The sequence below is a fragment of the Cydia pomonella genome, chromosome 21, assembly GCF_033807575.1.
Source record: "Cydia pomonella isolate Wapato2018A chromosome 21, ilCydPomo1, whole genome shotgun sequence".
Taxonomy (NCBI): Eukaryota; Metazoa; Arthropoda; class Insecta; order Lepidoptera; family Tortricidae; genus Cydia; species Cydia pomonella.
Genome location: NC_084723.1, coordinates 510,410 through 533,914, shown reverse-complemented (window position 1 = coordinate 533,914; position 23,505 = coordinate 510,410). Strand labels below are relative to the sequence as shown.

Here is a 23,505-nt window from a genome sequence, read left to right as displayed (position 1 = left end):
TATAAGATGATAAGGAATTTTTATTTCTATTAGCAGCTAAAGTTAACATTTTAACAGCTTTTGCCTAGCGTCAGGTGTATAGGTTCAAACCCTCTAGTGCATGAATTGATTTGTTTCATTATAAATTATGCTGTCAATCTACACGAATTTATATTATGAATATTATGATCGTGAATATTTTATATAGCTCTTCTTCTTCCTCGCGTTGTCCCGGCATTTTGCCACGGCTCATGGGAGCCTGGGGTCCACTTGACAACTAATCCCAAGATTTGGCGTAGGCACTAGTTTTTACGAAAGCGACTGCCATCTGACCTTCCAACCCAGAGGGGTAAACTAGGCCTTGTTGGGATTAGTCCGGTTTCCTCACGATGTTTTCCTTCACCGAAAAGCGACTGGTAAATATCAAATGATATTTCGTACGTAAGTTCCGAAAAACTCATTGGTACGAGTCAGGGTTTGAACCCGCGACCTCCGGATTGCAAGTCGCACGCTCTTACGGCTCTTACCGCTAGGCCACCAGCGCTTCTATATGAATATTTTATATAGCATGAATATTCAATATAATTTTCCAAATTTACAATTAAAATATCAAAAATGAAAAGGAATACAAAATAAATAACCAATGGAAAACATGTTAACGTAAATATTAAGAAGTTATCTCATAATGATCGCCATATTTAAATCTACGAGCAATAAAGACAAATAATCAAATAATACCAAATTCAGAAGAAAAAAAATCTCATCATCTCATCTCAAATTTAAATCAATAAAGTTAAACAATAGTATTAAAATTTTAAGTCCATATGTATACTCGTTCACTGAATAAAATGGATTTCTCAATAAAAAAGACTAATATTATTGTCTCCAGAAACCAGGCGTGCTGCACTGCACTCGTGTGTCCGGCAACAGGCTTGTTCTGTCGCCCACTGGACCCCTCACACCGTACGATGACGTCAGGTTCGGTATTTTATTATTGTCTCCAGAAACCAGGCGTGCTGCACTGCGCTCGTGTGTCCGGCAACAGTGTGTCGCCCACTGGACCCCTCACACCGTACGATGACGTCAGGTAAGGCATTATCAATTTCAAGTAAAATATAAATGTAAGTATATGTCGGGAATCGTGGACGTATCATCTATTATATTTTGCTCTTTTTCTCAGAAATGGCATGATTAACGAATCATTAGAGTTAATCATTTGTCTCTTTAATGTGATATATGACAATTCAACTGTTCTCCGACATATACGTAAATATATTTTTCATTGCTTATGCTCTGAAAGTGGGTTATTGCTTATCTACGAATTATGCAGAAAATTATACGTATCTGCTCTAGGGCATTTTACTTTCCAAGTAGATTTTTTTTTCACTTTTTTACGATAAGTAAACAATTAAAATGTGGTAGAAAGTGAATAGTCGTAGAATGTATGGTATCATACATTTCACGACTCTTCTCTTCCCGCACAGACTATCAAATGGATTTTTTATACAATTTCCATTCTGATATTTAGTTCCCCATAAATAACAATATTTTTATTCGGTTTAAAGGTTAATTGAAAGTACCTTCATAAAATATATTATGTACTTACATTTATTTCATAATACAGATATACAATTTACAGACGAACACATTAAAAAGAACAAACACAAATCAAACTTACAACTAACTGCAACTACTCGTAATTATAAATCTAAACAGGACCCTGTACCTATATTTATAATAATATATTAGTCATGTTTTTTTTATATACACGTGTATAATGTAAAGTGTATCTAAAGTAAAGTGTTCGGGTGAAAGGCACCATTTCATTCTCGGAACATTGACGCTCGAACCCGGTGAGACCACCGCGACTGTGATGAATGCCTTTCATCCCTTTGTTAAAAATCTATTATTTTAATGATAATTTTGGCATAAGAAGAAGACGAAAGATAGCCCAAAACCTTAATATCGATGTCGGTTCAAGTCCTACTAGAATTAACTGGATTGATCACATTTAAATTTTTCATGATATTTGTTGAGATCACAAACAATTAAGTAATATGGAAATCCCTTTATTAATCTTTCAAGATATTTCTCTTCAATATTAAATATATAATTAAATAGTGCAATGAATATAAACACTATGCTGGCAGGTCTGTGTACGAGGCCGCGCTGGGCGGGCTGCGGCGCGCGGCGGAGGCGGGGCGCGCGGCGGCCCGCGCTGGCGCTGCCGGGCGCCGCCGCGTGGCCCAGGGCTCCGCTCGTGGCCCTGCTCGGGGCCCTGGAGGCGCTCTACGTGGTACGTACGAATTTGCTGCCGTAAACTATTCCTAAATTGCAAAATTTTTCACGTGGAAAAATTAACTATGGCTTTCCTCTTCGTTTAACTTTTTTATTATTATTGTAAGTATTAAACAAATTCCAAACAAGTTATTTCAATATTCGAATCCAATATTTTATTAAGAATTCGAAAAAAAAAACAAAACAAAGGGGCATAGCTGTGGTAAACGTCAATTTGTGTCAAAATATTTATTATTAATCATTTATTTTCATAAAACACGGTACATGAAATACAAATGAAATAGTACTGCCAAACTGCAAAGCAGTTTGATGGCTGTTAGTTTCGCTCTTAGTTATATACATTGTGTCAATAAACGTGCTGTATTATTTTAACTTAATAACCAAGCATGCAAACTTAATCAATTAATTACTTCAAATTTATTATATTTAGCCTCCACGGTCAGCCAAGACGGCTCCAGTTTTTATGGGTATGAGTATACTAAGTTGACCCCTCTCTAATGCTCCTGTACGTATAACAAAATACTGTTTACATGTTCATTTCCAGCCCATCCAAATCCGCGAAACGTTCCCATCGCAAGCGCACTCAATCAAGTCGCTCGGTGTGTACGGCGAGGGTGTTGCCAACATCAACAACGTAATACGTGACGCTTGCGCGCTAGAAGTTGCCAGGTATGAAAATTACACAATAAACATGTCGCACACAGCAACACATGCATATCGTTTACACCAGAATATTATTAAAAACAAAAATCCACATAATATTTGAAAAATACACACTTTTATTAATTTATCGCTAAGCGTTGAAAATTTAAAAATTACTACAATGGTTTTGCCAAGGTGCCCAGCAGATTCTACTTAATCTTATATGTTCATCATACAAGTTACCCAATAATTCAAAATAAATTAAACCCAAAATAGTACATTACGATACAAGTGCGAAAAATAGGAAATTCGAAACGAGTGGCGATAAATTAAAACACGACCGAAGGGAGTGTTTTAAATCCACACGAGTTGCGTACAACGTTTTACAGTACATATGGCCCTTTAAATGTTCGACACAGTAACATAATATGCTACTTCTCGCACTAGTGCTATAAAGTAGCCCCATATGTACTGTAAACGTTATTTATACAGAGGCGTGTCCCGCGACATCGGCGGAGCTGACCCCGAGCGCATGACGCCGCTGCGCGTCGCCGAATATGTTCGCGGCGCGTTCGGCCCGAGCGTGCGCGTTCGCGTCGAGGACGATCCGACCAAGTTGGCCAAGAACTACCCGCTGTTTGAAGCAGTTAATAGAGCTGCGAATCAAGTTCCGAGGCACCGAGGTACATATAAAACACGCAATTAATTGGTAACATTCTTTCGTTACATTTTAGCAACCAAAAATAGTTGGCGAAGAATTAATATACTCCGTTGTTACATTTAGCAACTGTTAATGTACTTATTGACACAAAGTTGCCAGTTAAACTTTTGTTTGCAGAGTGTAGCGTGCGCGTCCAAGAGGACTCGGTTTATAATATGTATTGGTATTTTCAGGTTGTATCATCTTCTTAGACTACGAACCGGAGAGCTATGAAGAGACGGTGATGTTGGTCGGCAAGGTATGTAGCGAGTATAACTTAAATAGTACCTGGACGACCGAGCTTTGCTCGGTTATAACTATTTATTGTAATATGGTGGTGTATAGGTGATAATCTTAACTACATTTTTTTACTAAATTAAACTTGTCTAAAACAATAAAAATTAAAAAATTATATATAAACTTGAACATATAAAAAAAAAACAAAAGTCAGTCACCGGGCGAGTTTCGAACCCGTAACATTCGTTTAGCAGTCCGCGTCTTAACCCGCTGGACCAGACGGACAGTGGCCGGCAACACGAAATTAGCGACCATATTCTGCGTCGAAAGAAAAACGCATGAAAACTCGAAAACACGCGTTTTCCCAAACATAAGACTAATCTAGATAGATTGTATACCCCCAAAAACCCCCATATACCAAATTTCAGCGAAATCGTTAGAGCCGTTTCCGAGATCACAGAAATATATATACATATATATATATATATATATACAAGAATTGCTCGTTTAAAGGTATAAAAATATAAGGCCCGTCCAGACGGTATGATTAAACTTACCGATTCGATTAGCCTGAGAGCGAAGTATGAAATGTCTGTTTATTTATTAATTGTTCTTGTACTTATGCTCAGAAAACAATGGTATCTCTTTTAACGCCCAATTGCACAATTTTACAAACTAAATGATAAAATGATATCTGCTTCAAGTAAATATCCTGTAATGTTATAGTTTTCCCAAATAAGTATCCTCCGGCTTTTAAAAAGTATATACCGATTCCAGTAAAGCGTTCGACAGAATAGACCATCATATACTAATTCAGAAGCTATTAAATTGCGGCATCCACGGTTTTTTTTTTTATGGTTTTCTTCTCTTTGTGCAAAATAGATCTCAAGCGGTTGCAGTAAACGGTTTTACTTCATCTTGGGTTGGCATTCCTTCCGGTGTGCTGCAAGGATGTTTGTTAGGTCCTTTGCTATTTGTTCATTTCATCAGCGATATCCACTGTATTTTAAAACACTTTCCTTTTCTTCTTTATGCCGATGATACTAAAATATATAGAGCTGTTAAAAAAGTTAACGATTGCTTGTTATTAGAGGAGGATAGATTTTCTAAATACTGTATCGAGAACAGACTAGACCTTAATGTTGTAAAGTGTCATTCCTTGTCGTTTACTCGAAAACCCAACCCAATCTTATTCAACTGCACTCTTAACTCAGCTATCATCGTCAATTGACAATCAACCAGAGATTTAGGTCTTTATCAAGACCCAAAGCTTCTATTTGATAACCATAACACGAGATAACTAGTTTCTTTGGATGGTCGTTTGCCAAACTAATGTGGCGGCAGCTGACGTTCATAAAGATTCATGACACATTTCTCTGAACTACTTTACGAGTTACGAGCCTGAGAACTTTTACTGATGATTTACTTTACCAATATGAAATAATTTGAAAAATAACTTAAATAGTTGTTTAGGGTGTACAAAGATTTATTATATTCTGTAGAGAATTCGCACTTTCATTTAAGTTCCAAAAACTCAATGTTATGAGGTGCTGAGTTTTTATTTTTTAGCTCACGTGTGAATTCAAACGGTAGTGGTCAATATGTATGCCTATCAAGAGGTATATATGTATAGTCTTTCGCTAATAAAACCTAATATAACCAAGAGCACTTGTTACATCCCATATTTTTGTAAGCTCTAGCTCAATTCCAAGAGGTGCTGAGCTTTCTGTTTTTTTAGCTCACGCGTAGCGCAGCACACCTGTTGGTTTTGAGATAGAACCCACAAAAGTATACTACTTAAGCGTACTCATCTTGTGTTTCTTATTCTTCTAAAAAGGCTTATAAAAGATCTTCAGGCATCAGCTCGTGCACTTGTATCAAAATGCATTTTTTTTTTGTGCAGGGTGTGACGTACGACACGGGCGGCTGCGACATCAAGGCGGGCGGCGTGATGGCCGGCATGTCGCGCGACAAGTGCGGCGCGGCGGCTGTCGCCGGCTTCCTCAAGGTCAGTATACAGGGTGATACAGGGCGGCTGCGACATAAGGCGGGCGGCGTGATGGCCGGCATGTCGCGCGACAAGTGCGGCGCGGCGGCTGTCGCCGGCTTCCTCAAGGTCAGTATACAGGGTGATACAGGGCGGCTGCGACATAAGGCGGGCGGCGTGATGGCCGGCATGTCGCGCGACAAGTGCGGCGCGGCGGCTGTCGCCGGCTTCCTCAAGGTCAGTATACAGGGTGATACAGGGCGGCTGCGACATAAGGCGGGCGGCGTGATGGCCGGCATGTCGCGCGACAAGTGCGGCGCGGCGGCTGTCGCCGGCTTCCTCAAGGTCAGTATACAGGGTGATACAGGGCGGCTGCGACATAAGGCGGGCGGCGTGATGGCCGGCATGTCGCGCGACAAGTGCGGCGCGGCGGCTGTCGCCGGCTTCCTCAAGGTCGGTATACAGGGTGATACAGGGCGGCTGCGACATAAGGCGGGCGGCGTGATGGCCGGCATGTCGCGCGACAAGTGCGGCGCGGCGGCTGTCGCCGGCTTCCTCAAGGTCAGTATACAGGGTGATACAGGGCGGCTGCGACATAAGGCGGGCGGCGTGATGGCCGGCATGTCGCGCGACAAGTGCGGCGCGGCGGCTGTCGCCGGCTTCCTCAAGGTCAGTATACAGGGTGATACAGGGCGGCTGCGACATAAGGCGGGCGGCGTGATGGCCGGCATGTCGCGCGACAAGTGCGGCGCGGCGGCTGTCGCCGGCTTCCTCAAGGTCGGTATACAGGGTGATACAGGGCGGCTGCGACATAAGGCGGGCGGCGTGATGGCCGGCATGTCGCGCGACAAGTGCGGCGCGGCGGCTGTCGCCGGCTTCCTCAAGGTCAGTATACAGGGTGATACAGGGCGGCTGCGACATAAGGCGGGCGGCGTGATGGCCGGCATGTCGCGCGACAAGTGCGGCGCGGCGGCTGTCGCCGGCTTCCTCAAGGTCAGTATACAGGGTGATACAGGGCGGCTGCGACATAAGGCGGGCGGCGTGATGGCCGGCATGTCGCGCGACAAGTGCGGCGCGGCGGCTGTCGCCGGCTTCCTCAAGGTCAGTATACAGGGTGATACAGGGCGGCTGCGACATAAGGCGGGCGGCGTGATGGCCGGCATGTCGCGCGACAAGTGCGGCGCGGCGGCTGTCGCCGGCTTCCTCAAGGTCAGTATACAGGGTGATACAGGGCGGCTGCGACATAAGGCGGGCGGCGTGATGGCCGGCATGTCGCGCGACAAGTGCGGCGCGGCGGCTGTCGCCGGCTTCCTCAAGGTCGGTATACTGGGCTTAAATTTGCCCAAATGTAGGCCCGAACAGTTGATTCCCATAGAAAACTCGCGCCTTTTTTTACTGACAAGTTTGATGTGTTTCAGTATAATATACTCAATTTTCTTTTATATTGTAGGCTTGTGAACTTCTGAAACCAAACCTCCGCGTGTCAGCAGCGCTCTGCATGGTTCGTAACTCCGTTGGTTCCGAGGCCTACGTGGCCGACGAGCTGATCAAGTGTCGGCGAGGACTCGCCGTGCGGGTCGGGAACACGGACGCCGAGGGAAGGATGGTCATGGCAGATGTGCTGGATGAGGTAAAGACCCACCCAGTATGTTTCGTGGCAGCTGAATTGTTGAACGATAAGCTTTACCTTGGGATTCAGTCGAAGCTATCCGGTTCGAGCGACCATGTACAATATACTGCACACCATTTATACTGTGTCCTATATTTATTTAGATGCGCGAACGAGCCGAGTCGGCCCGCAAGCCGCACGTGTACACCGTGGCCACGCTGACCGGGCACGCCGTGCGCGCGGTGGGGCCGGCGTACACCATTGTGATGGACAACCATGCTGCCAGGTAACTAAACTTTCAAAATATCTTGTTCTATAAAATATTTTGAATAAATAAATAAAAGTAAAATATGTGAATTTTTGCTCCAATTATCTTGTCTATTAATTTAATTATTTTTATGTGATAATGTATTTTAAACTTCTTTTTGCTCAATTCAAACATATTGACTTAACCCTTTGACCGCCGAAGATGTCAACTGACGCGCGGCTGCAGCCCAACTTCAACCTTCGTGCGTTCCGACAAGGTTCACATTGTTCACAATGACGCGCCGCGCACGATAGGCGCCACTTTCAAAGGGTTATTTATATTTATGACGATTAGAAAATATATTTATAATGTGTTCTACCTTGTTACTAGACTGTATAATCTTGCATCACAGACTGAAACGTAACTTAAATTGCAAAATAAAAATAACCCTGTTCTCTAGAGCTAAGGGCCACGCGGAAGCCTTCCGGGCGTCAGGCGAGAGCGTGGCCGACATGGTGGAGGTGTCCACCATCCGGCGCGAGGACCTGGCCTTCCACCGCGGGCTCTGCCCAGGGGACCACGTGCACCAGGCCAACAACCAGCCCTCCACACAGACCAACCGAGGTCACCAGGTACGAGGCTCTAGTACCCGAGGGTGACCTGGCCTTCCACCGCGGGCTCTGCCCAGGGGACCACGTGCACCAGGCCAACAACCAGCCCTCCACACAGACCAACCGAGGTCACCAGGTACGAGGCTCTAGTACCCGAGGGTGACCTGGCCTTCCACCGCGGGCTCTGCCCAGGGGACCACGTGCACCAGGCCAACAACCAGCCCTCCACACAGACCAACCGAGGTCACCAGGTACGAGGCTCTAGTACCCGAGGGTGACCTGGCCTTCCACCGCGGGCTCTGCCCAGGGGACCACGTGCACCAGGCCAACAACCAGCCCTCCACACAGACCAACCGAGGTCACCAGGTACGAGGCTCTAGTACCCGAGGGTGACCTGGCCTTCCACCGCGGGCTCTGCCCAGGGGACCACGTGCACCAGGCCAACAACCAGCCCTCCACACAGACCAACCGAGGTCACCAGGTACGAGGCTCTAGTACCCGAGGGTGACCTGGCCTTCCACCGCGGGCTCTGCCCAGGGGACCACGTGCACCAGGCCAACAACCAGCCCTCCACACAGACCAACCGAGGTCACCAGGTACGAGGCTCTAGTACCCGAGGGTGACCTGGCCTTCCACCGCGGGCTCTGCCCAGGGGACCACGTGCACCAGGCCAACAACCAGCCCTCCACACAGACCAACCGAGGTCACCAGGTACGAGGCTCTAGTACCCGAGGGTGACCTGGCCTTCCACCGCGGGCTCTGCCCAGGGGACCACGTGCACCAGGCCAACAACCAGCCCTCCACACAGACCAACCGAGGTCACCAGGTACGAGGCTCTAGTACCCGAGGGTGACCTGGCCTTCCACCGCGGGCTCTGCCCAGGGGACCACGTGCACCAGGCCAACAACCAGCCCTCCACACAGACCAACCGAGGTCACCAGGTACGAGGCTCTAGTACCCGAGGGTGACCTGGCCTTCCACCGCGGGCTCTGCCCAGGGGACCACGTGCACCAGGCCAACAACCAGCCCTCCACACAGACCAACCGAGGTCACCAGGTACGAGGCTCTAGTACCCGAGGGTGACCTGGCCTTCCACCGCGGGCTCTGCCCAGGGGACCACGTGCACCAGGCCAACAACCAGCCCTCCACACAGACCAACCGAGGTCACCAGGTACGAGGCTCTAGTACCCGAGGGTGACCTGGCCTTCCACCGCGGGCTCTGCCCAGGGGACCACGTGCACCAGGCCAACAACCAGCCCTCCACACAGACCAACCGAGGTCACCAGGTACGAGGCTCTAGTACCCGAGGGTGACCTGGCCTTCCACCGCGGGCTCTGCCCAGGGGACCACGTGCACCAGGCCAACAACCAGCCCTCCACACAGACCAACCGAGGTCACCAGGTACGAGGCTCTAGTACCCGAGGGTGACCTGGCCTTCCACCGCGGGCTCTGCCCAGGGGACCACGAACACCAGGCCAACAACCAGCCCTCCACACAGACCAACCGAGGTCACCAGGTACGAGTCTCTAGTACCCGAGGGTGACCTGGCCTTCCACCGCGGGCTCTGCCCAGGGGACCACGTACACCAGGCCAACAACCAGCCCTCCACACAGACCAACCGAGGTCACCAGGTACGAGGCTCTAGTACCCGAGGGTGACCTGGCCTTCCACCGCGGGCTCTGCCCAGGGGACCACGTGCACCAGGCCAACAACCAGCCCTCCACACAGACCAACCGAGGTCACCAGGTACGAGGCTCTAGTACCCGAGGGTGACCTGGCCTTCCACCGCGGGCTCTGCCCAGGGGACCACGTGCACCAGGCCAACAACCAGCCCTCCACACAGACCAACCGAGGTCACCAGGTACGAGGCTCTAGTACCCGAGGGTGACCTGGCCTTCCACCGCGGGCTCTGCCCAGGGGACCACGTGCACCAGGCCAACAACCAGCCCTCCACACAGACCAACCGAGGTCACCAGGTACGAGGCTCTAGTACCCGAGGGTGACCTGGCCTTCCACCGCGGGCTCTGCCCAGGGGACCACGTGCACCAGGCCAACAACCAGCCCTCCACACAGACCAACCGAGGTCACCAGGTACGAGGCTCTAGTACCCGAGGGTGACCTGGCCTTCCACCGCGGGCTCTGCCCAGGGGACCACGTGCACCAGGCCAACAACCAGCCCTCCACACAGACCAACCGAGGTCACCAGGTACGAGGCTCTAGTACCCGAGGGTGACCTGGCCTTCCACCGCGGGCTCTGCCCAGGGGACCACGTGCACCAGGCCAACAACCAGCCCTCCACACAGACCAACCGAGGTCACCAGGTACGAGGCTCTAGTACCCGAGGGTGACCTGGCCTTCCACCGCGGGCTCTGCCCAGGGGACCACGTGCACCAGGCCAACAACCAGCCCTCCACACAGACCAACCGAGGTCACCAGGTACGAGGCTCTAGTACCCGAGGGTGACCTGGCCTTCCACCGCGGGCTCTGCCCAGGGGACCACGTGCACCAGGCCAACAACCAGCCCTCCACACAGACCAACCGAGGTCACCAGGTACGAGGCTCTAGTACCCGAGGGTGACCTGGCCTTCCACCGCGGGCTCTGCCCAGGGGACCACGTGCACCAGGCCAACAACCAGCCCTCCACACAGACCAACCGAGGTCACCAGGTACGAGGCTCTAGTACCCGAGGGTGACCTGGCCTTCCACCGCGGGCTCTGCCCAGGGGACCACGTGCACCAGGCCAACAACCAGCCCTCCACACAGACCAACCGAGGTCACCAGGTACGAGGCTCTAGTACCCGAGGGTGACCTGGCCTTCCACCGCGGGCTCTGCCCAGGGGACCACGTGCACCAGGCCAACAACCAGCCCTCCACACAGACCAACCGAGGTCACCAGGTACGAGGCTCTAGTACCCGAGGGTGACCTGGCCTTCCACCGCGGGCTCTGCCCAGGGGACCACGTGCACCAGGCCAACAACCAGCCCTCCACACAGACCAACCGAGGTCACCAGGTACGAGGCTCTAGTACCCGAGGGTGACCTGGCCTTCCACCGCGGGCTCTGCCCAGGGGACCACGTGCACCAGGCCAACAACCAGCCCTCCACACAGACCAACCGAGGTCACCAGGTACGAGGCTCTAGTACCCGAGGGTGACCTGGCCTTCCACCGCGGGCTCTGCCCAGGGGACCACGTGCACCAGGCCAACAACCAGCCCTCCACACAGACCAACCGAGGTCACCAGGTACGAGGCTCTAGTACCCGAGGGTGACCTGGCCTTCCACCGCGGGCTCTGCCCAGGGGACCACGTGCACCAGGCCAACAACCAGCCCTCCACACAGACCAACCGAGGTCACCAGGTACGAGGCTCTAGTACCCGAGGGTGACCTGGCCTTCCACCGCGGGCTCTGCCCAGGGGACCACGTGCACCAGGCCAACAACCAGCCCTCCACACAGACCAACCGAGGTCACCAGGTACGAGGCTCTAGTACCCGAGGGTGACCTGGCCTTCCACCGCGGGCTCTGCCCAGGGGACCACGTGCACCAGGCCAACAACCAGCCCTCCACACAGACCAACCGAGGTCACCAGGTACGAGGCTCTAGTACCCGAGGGTGACCTGGCCTTCCACCGCGGGCTCTGCCCAGGGGACCACGTGCACCAGGCCAACAACCAGCCCTCCACACAGACCAACCGAGGTCACCAGGTACGAGGCTCTAGTACCCGAGGGTGACCTGGCCTTCCACCGCGGGCTCTGCCCAGGGGACCACGTGCACCAGGCCAACAACCAGCCCTCCACACAGACCAACCGAGGTCACCAGGTACGAGGCTCTAGTACCCGAGGGTGACCTGGCCTTCCACCGCGGGCTCTGCCCAGGGGACCACGTGCACCAGGCCAACAACCAGCCCTCCACACAGACCAACCGAGGTCACCAGGTACGAGGCTCTAGTACCCGAGGGTGACCTGGCCTTCCACCGCGGGCTCTGCCCAGGGGACCACGTGCACCAGGCCAACAACCAGCCCTCCACACAGACCAACCGAGGTCACCAGGTACGAGGCTCTAGTACCCGAGGGTGACCTGGCCTTCCACCGCGGGCTCTGCCCAGGGGACCACGTGCACCAGGCCAACAACCAGCCCTCCACACAGACCAACCGAGGTCACCAGGTACGAGGCTCTAGTACCCGAGGGTGACCTGGCCTTCCACCGCGGGCTCTGCCCAGGGGACCACGTGCACCAGGCCAACAACCAGCCCTCCACACAGACCAACCGAGGTCACCAGGTACGAGGCTCTAGTACCCGAGGGTGACCTGGCCTTCCACCGCGGGCTCTGCCCAGGGGACCACGTGCACCAGGCCAACAACCAGCCCTCCACACAGACCAACCGAGGTCACCAGGTACGAGGCTCTAGTACCCGAGGGTGACCTGGCCTTCCACCGCGGGCTCTGCCCAGGGGACCACGTGCACCAGGCCAACAACCAGCCCTCCACACAGACCAACCGAGGTCACCAGGTACGAGGCTCTAGTACCCGAGGGTGACCTGGCCTTCCACCGCGGGCTCTGCCCAGGGGACCACGTGCACCAGGCCAACAACCAGCCCTCCACACAGACCAACCGAGGTCACCAGGTACGAGGCTCTAGTACCCGAGGGTGACCTGGCCTTCCACCGCGGGCTCTGCCCAGGGGACCACGTGCACCAGGCCAACAACCAGCCCTCCACACAGACCAACCGAGGTCACCAGGTACGAGGCTCTAGTACCCGAGGGTGACCTGGCCTTCCACCGCGGGCTCTGCCCAGGGGACCACGTGCACCAGGCCAACAACCAGCCCTCCACACAGACCAACCGAGGTCACCAGGTACGAGGCTCTAGTACCCGAGGGTGACCTGGCCTTCCACCGCGGGCTCTGCCCAGGGGACCACGTGCACCAGGCCAACAACCAGCCCTCCACACAGACCAACCGAGGTCACCAGGTACGAGGCTCTAGTACCCGAGGGTGACCTGGCCTTCCACCGCGGGCTCTGCCCAGGGGACCACGTGCACCAGGCCAACAACCAGCCCTCCACACAGACCAACCGAGGTCACCAGGTACGAGGCTCTAGTACCCGAGGGTTGACCTGGCCTTCCACCGCGGGCTCTGCCCAGGGGACCACGCTGCACCAGGCCAACAACCAGCCCTCCACACAGACCAACCGAGGTCACCAGGTTACGAGGCTCTAGTACCCGAGGGTGACCTGGCCTTCCACCGCGGGCTCTGCCCAGGGGACCACGTGCACCAGGCCAACAACCAGCCCTCCACACAGACCAACCGAGGTCACCAGGTACGAGGCTCTAGTACCCGAGGGTGACCTGGCCTTCCACCGCGGGCTCTGCCCAGGGACCACGTGCACCAGGCCAACAACCAGCCCTCCACACAGACGAACCGAGGTCACCAGGTACGAGGCTCTAGTACCCGAGGGTGACCTGGCGTTCCACCGCGGGCTCTGCCCAGGGGACCACGTGCACCAGGCCAACAACCAGCCCTCCACACAGACCAACCGAGGTCACCAGGTACGAGGCTCTAGTACCCGAGGGTGACCTGGCCTTCCACCGCGGGCTCTGCCCAGGGGACCACGTGCACCAGGCCAACAACCAGCCCTCCACACAGACCAACCGAGGTCACCAGGTACGAGGCTCTAGTACCCGAGGGTGACCTGGCCTTCCACCGCGGGCTCTGCCCAGGGGACCACGTGCACCAGGCCAACAACCAGCCCTCCACACAGACCAACCGAGGTCACCAGGTACGAGGCTCTAGTACCCGAGGGTGACCTGGCCTTCCACCGCGGGCTCTGCCCAGGGGACCACGTGCACCAGGCCAACAACCAGCCCTCCACACAGACCAACCGAGGTCACCAGGTACGAGGCTCTAGTACCCGAGGGTGACCTGGCCTTCCACCGCGGGCTCTGCCCAGGGGACCACGTGCACCAGGCCAACAACCAGCCCTCCACACAGACCAACCGAGGTCACCAGGTACGAGGCTCTAGTACCCGAGGGTGACCTGGCCTTCCACCGCGGGCTCTGCCCAGGGGACCACGTGCACCAGGCCAACAACCAGCCCTCCACACAGACCAACCGAGGTCACCAGGTACGAGGCTCTAGTACCCGAGGGTGACCTGGCCTTCCACCGCGGGCTCTGCCCAGGGGACCACGTGCACCAGGCCAACAACCAGCCCTCCACACAGACCAACCGAGGTCACCAGGTACGAGGCTCTAGTACCCGAGGGTGACCTGGCCTTCCACCGCGGGCTCTGCCCAGGGGACCACGTGCACCAGGCCAACAACCAGCCCTCCACACAGACCAACCGAGGTCACCAGGTACGAGGCTCTAGTACCCGAGGGTGACCTGGCCTTCCACCGCGGGCTCTGCCCAGGGGACCACGTGCACCAGGCCAACAACCAGCCCTCCACACAGACCAACCGAGGTCACCAGGTACGAGGCTCTAGTACCCGAGGGTGACCTGGCCTTCCACCGCGGGCTCTGCCCAGGGGACCACGTGCACCAGGCCAACAACCAGCCCTCCACACAGACCAACCGAGGTCACCAGGTACGAGGCTCTAGTACCCGAGGGTGACCTGGCCTTCCACCGCGGGCTCTGCCCAGGGGACCACGTGCACCAGGCCAACATCCAGCCCTCCACACAGACCAACCGAGGTCACCAGGTACGAGGCTCTAGTACCCGAGGGTGACCTGGCCTTCCACCGCGGGCTCTGCCCAGGGGACCACGTGCACCAGGCCAACAACCAGCCCTCCACACAGACCAACCGAGGTCACCAGGTACGAGGCTCTAGTACCCGAGGGTGACCTGGCCTTCCACCGCGGGCTCTGTCCAGGGGACCACGTGCACCAGGCCAACAACCAGCCCTCCACACAGACCAACCGAGGTCACCAGGTACGAGGCTCTAGTACCCGAGGGTGACCTGGCCTTCCACCGCGGGCTCTGCCCAGGGGACCACGTGCACCAGGCCAACAACCAGCCCTCCACACAGACCAACCGAGGTCACCAGGTACGAGGCTCTAGTACCCGAGGGTGACCTGGCCTTCCACCGCGGGCTCTGCCCAGGGGACCACGTGCACCAGGCCAACAACCAGCCCTCCACACAGACCAACCGAGGTCACCAGGTACGAGGCTCTAGTACCCGAGGGTGACCTGGCCTTCCACCGCGGGCTCTGCCCAGGGGACCACGTGCACCAGGCCAACAACCAGCCCTCCACACAGACCAACCGAGGTCACCAGGTACGAGGCTCTAGTACCCGAGGGTGACCTGGCCTTCCACCGCGGGCTCTGCCCAGGGGACCACGTGCACCAGGCCAACAACCAGCCCTCCACACAGACTAACCGAGGTCACCAGGTACGAGGCTCTAGTACCCGAGGGTGACCTGGCCTTCCACCGCGGGCTCTGCCTAGGGGACCACGTGCACCAGGCCAACAACCAGCCCTGGAAGAGCAAGAAGAGAAGAGAAGACCTGGTTCGAAACTTCTTTTCAATTAAATTTTTAACAAGCAGAAACTTATGCTAACGATGCTAATATTATTAAGCTTAGAATAAATCTAATTTGAATTAGTTTCGATTTTTTTTTGCGAATTGTCGAGATAATTATTACGGTTATAATCGATGTTTAAATCTGGTAAATGGGCTATAACCGCGAAAATCCAAGTTCGTCAATTGCGGGCATTTTTCTCTGAGTAAAAAGTAAAGATCCCCACAATTTGCGAATTTCGATTTTCGCGGTAGGCCCCCTGTTCCTATGAGATCGGAATTTGTCTCTATACGAAATGGAGTATTGACTCTATAGTATTAAATCACAGTTTGTTTTGTCGCGGGTTTATTTTATTTATCTTAAGCAGCCTAGCGTTATTCAATTTGTCTTAATCTGTCATTTTGAGTTATGTATTTGTAAGAAAGGGATAAAACATAAATTAACAACTTGGGACTTGTACAGTTTTATCCTTACTCATAATCCAACAGACCTTCCATACGCTGTGGGTCTGACGTTTATAATAATACGTATTCAAAATGAGAAAGTTTGTCATTGAAAAACGCTAAAAGCATAGTTTTGGGCAGGGTCCGGCCGGCTTCCTGCTGCTGGTGTCGGGGCTGGAGGCGGGCGCAGTGCCCTACTCGCACGTGGACGTGGCGGGCTCGGCCGGCGCCCTGCCGCATCCCCCCACGGCCGCGCCGCTGCTCGCGCTCGCCGCGCACTACAAGCTGCTCGGCTGCTAGCTGCTCCCTGCTCCCTGCCCCGCCCGCCCACGGCCGCGCCGCTGCTCGCGCTCGCCGCGCACTACAAGCTGCTCGGCTGCTAGCTGCTCCCTGCTCCCTGCCCCGCCCGCCCACGGCCGCGCCGCTGCTCGCGCTCGCCGCGCACTACAAGCTGCTCGGCTGCTAGCTGCTCCCTGCTCCCTGCCCCGCCCGCCCACGGCCGCGCCGCTGCTCGCGCTCGCCGCGCACTACAAGCTGCTCGGCTGCTAGCTGCTCCCTGCTCCCTGCCCCGCCCGCCCACGGCCGCGCCGCTGCTCGCGCTCGCCGCGCACTACAAGCTGCTCGGCTGCTAGCTGCTCCCTGCTCCCTGCCCCGCCCGCCCACGGCCGCGCCGCTGCTCGCGCTCGCCGCGCACTACAAGCTGCTCGGCTGCTAGCTGCTCCCTGCGACCTGCTCCCTGCTCCCTGCTCCCTGCCCGCTCCGAGCGGCTAAACCGATCAACTGTGCCCACTGTAGCCAGCGGAAAAATCTGTGGCTACTAATCTTAGTACACCTTATAGTATTCATACCTACACAAAATTACCCGACGATTTCTTATTTACAGTTTTTTCAATCCTTAGCCGTATTTTGAGAGGTGAATATGAGAACAACAGTGCTAAGCTACTTTTACTATGGGACCGACGAAAAAATTGGCTGTTTTCTACATTTTGGCTGATCAGATTTCAATGCTTTCTATGGGAAAGCAAACATTTCTTTTACGAGTTGTTTCTATACCCAGTAAAAGTAGTATGACCTTTATATTCACATTGCAAAGGGTCCGAAAAACACTTCCCATACAACCGGATTTAGGGTGAGCTACAAAAGTTGTAATTTCATATGAAACTTTTTATTTATACAATCAGAAATTCAAACGCTTTAGCGCAACTCATTCTTTAATGGCGCATTCAAAACGTTGCACATAAAAACATTTGTCCAGTAGTTGTTAGTCAGTTTTATACAAATGAACTAATGCATAATAAGGCATAATACTGTTAAGAAGTACAATATATCATAATAATGTTCATGTATCTTTTTTATCTTTTAATAAAATGTATACAGTTTAAATCGGCGTTTTATTTAATAAAATACAAACACGACAGATTCAAGTTCCTGGCGTCGTCCCGGCTTTATACTACGGCTCGTGGAGCCTGGCGTTCGATTAGCACACAGACTATAATATGTCCTATGAGTGGGCTGTGGCTTAGCAACAAAACCCAAGAATTGGCGTAGACACTATTATTTTTTACGAAAGCGACTGCCGTCTGACCTTACCATCCAGAGGGGAAACTTAGGCCTTATTTGGATTAGCCTTCTTCACGATGTTTAGAATCATATATCAAAGATTCACCATATTTATTAGAAAGAGAGGCAAACAGTGATTACAACTGGTTTTATAAGTGGTGACTCGTGTGACTAAGCTAGTAAGAAATGGTACTTTATGTAAGTAAAATTTCGCTAGTGAAACATACACTAAAAAAATAATTTATAAACGTCACTATTTTTAAAGTAAAACTCAACATACCTACTTTGTTCGTTTGAATTAATTAGTGTTATTATTTAAAAAAGCTATAACTCACTCGGGAGTTAGCTTTTTTTTTCACAATACAATCCATAACTCTCTTAGGAACAATATTATAGACTTTTATGCTTCAGTACACCTGCATGAAAAATAAGATCTTTTTCGAACTAGTGTGATGAAAACGGAATTAATTTATGCGTAATCAGCTATTACTAAGAGACGGTTTAAAATAATTACAAAAGGATACAAACGAGCCTCGAGCCCAAGGCCTGTCGACTTCCTTAGAAAGATATGACGCTTCATAATTGCGCATGTGTGGTCTGACGCTCTGGAAATAGATACCAGTTATTAATATAAAAATATTTTGCTACAGCAACATTGCTCCTATCTGACTTTGTCTATTCAACTTTGGGAACAAATAAAATCATTTTTATCAAATATTTTGATTTATGTCACACTACCATATGTAAATTTTATTATTTTATATAAATTATTACCTATTTCAGTTTGTCTTTGTCTATGTTCATAAAATCTATGGAGGTCAGAGGCACATATACCGTCCATAAAGCCTTGCACTTGGGGTCTGGCCGGTTAGAACATAGACAAAAGTCTGCAATGTCAATGCTGTCAAAGTAATTGACTATTTTCATTTTCAAAACTATCAGTTTTCATATAAAATGATTAAATAACGATTTATGTTCTTGAAATAGATTTATTGATTAATTTTTAAAATTAAAAATCCACCGCAGAGTATCTCCGCTCAGACTCGGTTAAAGTTTAATCCATTGTACTAAACTAAGAAACAACAATTATTTCAAGGTAAGAAATATTTTAATCTATAAATAAAATAAGTGTACTATTGCCAAATTCAAATACATAAATTTAATCTTACCACCCTCTTAAGTCCCACGGACGCCCTATCGCATCCAAAATTACAATCAAAATTCATCATAGATGTAAAATTTAACATTGTTTTAGCCGGCAATTTAGAACTCTGGTAGCTATTAGCAAGGTTAGTAATTAGGGACATAGGTTATAGTATTGTTTAAAATGTGACTGTTTTGTTTTAGAGGGTGAACTTGAGAAAATAATCCATCATTTCCTTGGAAAGGCTCAAAATCAAAAGGCACGGATCCGCCACATAATTCCGACTAGTTGTAGTTTCTCGGTGACCATCAACAAGACCGCTGCATTGAGCTGTGGAGCAGAAAGTGTCCGACAATCGGATAGATGTAATAACAACTTTGTCTGTCATATATTCATGTATTTTTAGTTTTATAGGCTGATATATGTGATATGATTACAATTTACACTAATTGCAATTGTGGAGTAAAATCAGATGTGCCAATGATCATGTTTTAGATACATAAAAAGCTATATTAAATGCAATAAATAGTATATGTATATATATATAAAATTGTTTTTATCATGAAGATTTTAATGACTTCTATTTATTGTTATGAAGGTAATCTGGGAATTAAAACATGCGCTAAAAATAGGCGACCTAAGCATAAATAACGCCTTAAAAAAATCAAAAGATAATAATCACACGCACAGGATAGGTTAACTATTTGGTACCCACATCAATAATGAACCGAAATTACCGACCTGTGGTCTCATTGAATAAAATTCATATAGGTATGTAGATATTATATGGAAGTGTCACAGTTAGTTCAACAAGCCCCGACCGATACATAAATTTGTATAGAAAATGACTTTTTTCCTGCCTATTGTATGTTTTTCGAACGAATTAAGCTCTTTTGATCCTAATATATAGGAATACAAATATTTATAACTTGATAATAAACCGTATTGTTACCTTTTATATTGAAAAAACTTCAAAATATAGATATCATAATCTCTTAGGACAAAAGATGCCTGTGATTTTGATTAATATAATATGTAACAATATTTTTTTATTTGGTAAATACTAATTTGAAAACCTCACCCTAACAAAAACAAAAATAAAAAAATACAAAAAGAAATTCCGTCGCCGGGATTCGAACCCAGAACCACTAGCTAGAACTGGATCACTACCTACCAAAACCCGCCAGGCTAAACCGGTTGTCAATTTTAGTACTGAGATACAAAGAGAGCGCCACTAGTATAAACGAACTTTTGAAAGGGACATTTTTTTGTATGGAGTTAGCGTTCTTCTCCTAGTGAGTATTATATTCTTTGCTCGAGCCTAATTCAATTAAGTAGGTAATTGGCAACATTAAAATTGATTTTATTAATTACACAGACCTACTTTGGTAGGTCAAGTAGTGATTATATGCTCTTTGGGTCAAGCGCAAAGAGCATATAATCACTACGTTCTAGTCAAGCGTATGACAAGTCTCTGGGTAGGTCTGTGCAATTAATACAATCAATTCGCATTCACAGAGACACTTTATCATTTATTTGTATTTTTTTTTTTCAATCCGAAAAATTACCCGCTGAGTCATAATTTCCAAGATGTAATTTTTGATTCATTACATATTAATTACAAATGGATGACAGTTCAATTAATCCGATTCAGATTGGCTCGTCATGCATTTACCATATTATTGATTACGGGCAACTGTGGCGCTAGAGTCGCGCATTTGTTCAACAAATGTATGATAAGAAGTTAGTTCCAAATTTCACCGCAGTATTCTTGCAATTGGTAAATCGTAAGCGTCATATACGTAAGGTATAGCTTGAAAACTTATTTAATAAATAATTGTTTCTATTCTTTACAAGGATATTTAGATGATAACAAATACCATAAATAGGCATAGGTATACTATAAACTACTTTTTTTTGTGTATTCTGTAGTTTGTAGGTATGTTATAATTGTTTCATGTGTTAGTGTTAGATAAAATTGCAATACCCTTACAGGGTGTCATATTGTGAAACATTATATTATTCATTAAGAACATCTGTATGAACACCAATGTGAAAGCAATAAACTTTATTATTATTATTATTATTGTCAGCGTCAGGATAGGATTCACAGCGGCCGGATCCATTTTGTAAGAATTGTAAATTGAGTTGGGTTGCTTCCTAGATCGTGTTGTTTTATTGAGAGTTGTGTTGTACCTCAAGTTTGACAGCATAACCTAAACTTAATGTTTATTTTGAAGATGTTTTGATGTGATTCGATTATTAACAAAATAAATATATTTAGTTGAAATGAGTGAAAAAGTGAAACAATCGTGGATAGAATTCGTGGAGTCGTACATAGAAGCGAGGTTGTTATGGGATCCTAAGCACGAGAACAGAAACAACAAGGGTCTACGCGCCGAAGCTTATGAAAAGTTACTTGAAGAGTATAATAAAATTTATGAAAATGCGTCGTTGGCGGATATGAAAAATAAACTTGCCAATATGAGGACTACATTTCACAGAGAAAGAAGAAAGGTATTTGTATAAATAACGACCGGTCTGGCCTAGTGGGTACTGGGTAGTGCCTATGAAGCCCGGTAAGGGTATTAAATTTATGTGATGAACACAGATATTTGTTCGTGAGTCATGGATGTTTTCTATGTATTTAAGTATTTGTGTATATTATATATATCGTCTGAGTACCCACAACACAAGCCTTCTAGAACTTACCATGGGACTTAGTTGATTTGTGTAAGAATGTCCCTATAATATTTATTTTTGTGTATATTATATGATACTAGGAGATGACTAAAAGAAGTACAATCAATCAAAAATCAGTAAATAAATTTTATCTGCTTTGTTGTATTAGAAAACTCATTTCTTTGTTTCAGGTCCTGGACAGCATACAAAACGGGAATGAATTCATCTACAAACCTACATTATGGTACTTTGATTTGTTTAATAGTTTTGTTGATCCAAATCCAAACACAGAAGGGATGAAATTTGATACATTAAAACATTTTAAAAAAACTATGACAGTTGCAAGGCCATCAAGAAGAAGTGAGAGGGAAAGGTTCAGAGCAGAGATACACAATGAAACTACAAATGGAATGGTAATTTGAAAACTTTTCGTAATTTTGCAATACTTATTGTGTGCAAATAAATATTGGTGGAAGTTGAACCAACAAGCTAGTAGTAATTTCTGATGTTACATATCTTCTTCAGTCGGTCCCTCAATGCTGAGGATTGTGACATCATGTCGTTCTGTTGAAGACTAGGTTCCTCCATAGGCTTCTATTCCTCGCCAACCGCACTGCCTCATGCAGTTTTAATTGCATTGACGTTACACATTGAGGTGCAGTGACATTATATATACCTACATAAGTTTTACATATTTTAATGAGACTTTCTTTACAGGAAGACGAGGAAGACACAGAAACACCACCGGTGCAAAAAAAGAGGCGAATATACAATCTCCTTCAAAAGCAGGAAAGATTTGTAGACACAGCCAGCCAAATGCTGGAACATAAGGAACAAGAATGGGAAATTAATGGAAAAGCTATTGGGCTACAACTCTACCAGCTAGACACAACACAGCGCATCATAGCGCAGAAGCTGATATCCGACACCTTGTTCTTCGGGAGGTTGGGAAAGTTAACAGAGGAATCATTTATTAATTTGAATAATAGACAAGCCTCGCCGGAGACGCATGAGGAGATTGATTATTTGGAAGAGGAATTAGAGGATGATGATAATAATGATGATGAATAAATGTGATACATATTTGTACTGTCTCTGTTTCATTGCATAAAATGTCTGACCAGTGGTGAGAAATTTATAGATACCTTGAAGAAAAAAGATACATATATTAATACACTGTCGGTAGAAGCCATTAGATCACTTGAGTAATTTAAAATTACATCTTTGGGCGTCTCCTGCATTTTAAAATTTGGCTTTGGGATTATATTTGGCCACGCCCCCACAACATGGACTCAATAGTTTTAATTTCACAACGTTTTTAACGTAACTATGCTTTTTTGTCCTTTTTGTTTGTTCTGATGTCAATGCCATGTATGTTGTAGGTATGAACAAAGAATGTATCTATCTACCTATTAGTACCTAATAATAATAATAATTCAGCCTATATGTGTCCCACGCTGGCCCAATAAGGGTTGAAGACTTCACATACACCTTTGAATTTCTTGCAGGTTTCCTCACAATGTTTTCCTTCACCGAAAAGCTAAACGTAATTAGGAAAAAAAATGTATATTTTCTAAAATAATCTTAATTTCTGTGTAGAATTTAGGTTTGAAAATATAAATCATATTTCTAAACTTAAGAGCCAGAGAGCAGAGTCTGAGGAGCAAGAGTTGGGTGTATTGGGGATGGGGTGGGAGGAGATTACCCAAGCTGCCTAGGACCAGAGTCAGTGGAAGAAAATTGTTCGAGCCCTACACCCAGCAGGTAACAGGATGAAAGGAAGTAGAAGATTTTTACAAAGAGCATATAATCACTACGGATTTTTAGACTTATATTGTAATCGGTTGAAAACT

General features: G+C 48.6%; 2 protein-coding genes and 1 long non-coding RNA gene across 3 annotated transcripts in view; all 3 read left to right on the top strand.

The window, feature by feature from the left end:
- LOC133529523 (putative aminopeptidase W07G4.4) overlaps window positions 1-17,649 on the top strand; it is a 95,659-nt gene extending 78,010 nt beyond the window's left edge. Inside the window, 11 exon segments of the mRNA XM_061867255.1 lie at window positions 869-957; window positions 2,130-2,178; window positions 2,180-2,275; window positions 2,822-2,946; window positions 3,412-3,602; window positions 3,814-3,878; window positions 5,760-5,864; window positions 7,294-7,473; window positions 7,617-7,738; window positions 8,160-8,331; window positions 16,408-17,649. Of these exon segments, the coding sequence (XP_061723239.1) occupies window positions 869-957; window positions 2,130-2,178; window positions 2,180-2,275; window positions 2,822-2,946; window positions 3,412-3,602; window positions 3,814-3,878; window positions 5,760-5,864; window positions 7,294-7,473; window positions 7,617-7,738; window positions 8,160-8,331; window positions 16,408-16,566 (1,353 nt within the window). The 3' untranslated portion in view covers window positions 16,567-17,649.
- A 716-nt stretch (window positions 17,650-18,365) lies between these two features.
- On the top strand, window positions 18,366-19,325 carry LOC133529724 (uncharacterized). The gene is made up of 2 exons (XR_009801189.1): window positions 18,366-18,922; window positions 19,174-19,325. It is a non-coding gene; the product is annotated as an uncharacterized LOC133529724 (long non-coding RNA).
- Window positions 19,326-21,081: 1,756 nt separating this feature from the next.
- LOC133529751 (uncharacterized) lies at window positions 21,082-22,741 on the top strand. Its single transcript, XM_061867549.1, has 3 exons — window positions 21,082-21,487; window positions 21,844-22,065; window positions 22,370-22,741. Exons 1-3 carry the CDS (start codon window positions 21,260-21,262, stop codon window positions 22,721-22,723), a joined length of 804 nt encoding a protein of 267 aa, XP_061723533.1. The 5' UTR covers window positions 21,082-21,259; the 3' UTR covers window positions 22,724-22,741.
- Window positions 22,742-23,505: the final 764 nt, after the last annotated feature.

Bases quoted from the DNA above. Each gene is read 5' to 3' on its own strand.
- LOC133529751 (XM_061867549.1), top strand. From the start codon at position 21,260: ATGAGTGAAAAAGTGAAACAATCGTGGATAGAATTCGTGGAGTCGTAC. The intron at 21,488-21,843 runs GTATTTGTATAA...TCTTTGTTTCAG, and splicing joins TTCACAGAGAAAGAAGAAAG to GTCCTGGACAGCATACAAAA. The intron at 22,066-22,369 runs GTAATTTGAAAA...CTTTCTTTACAG, and splicing joins ATGAAACTACAAATGGAATG to GAAGACGAGGAAGACACAGA.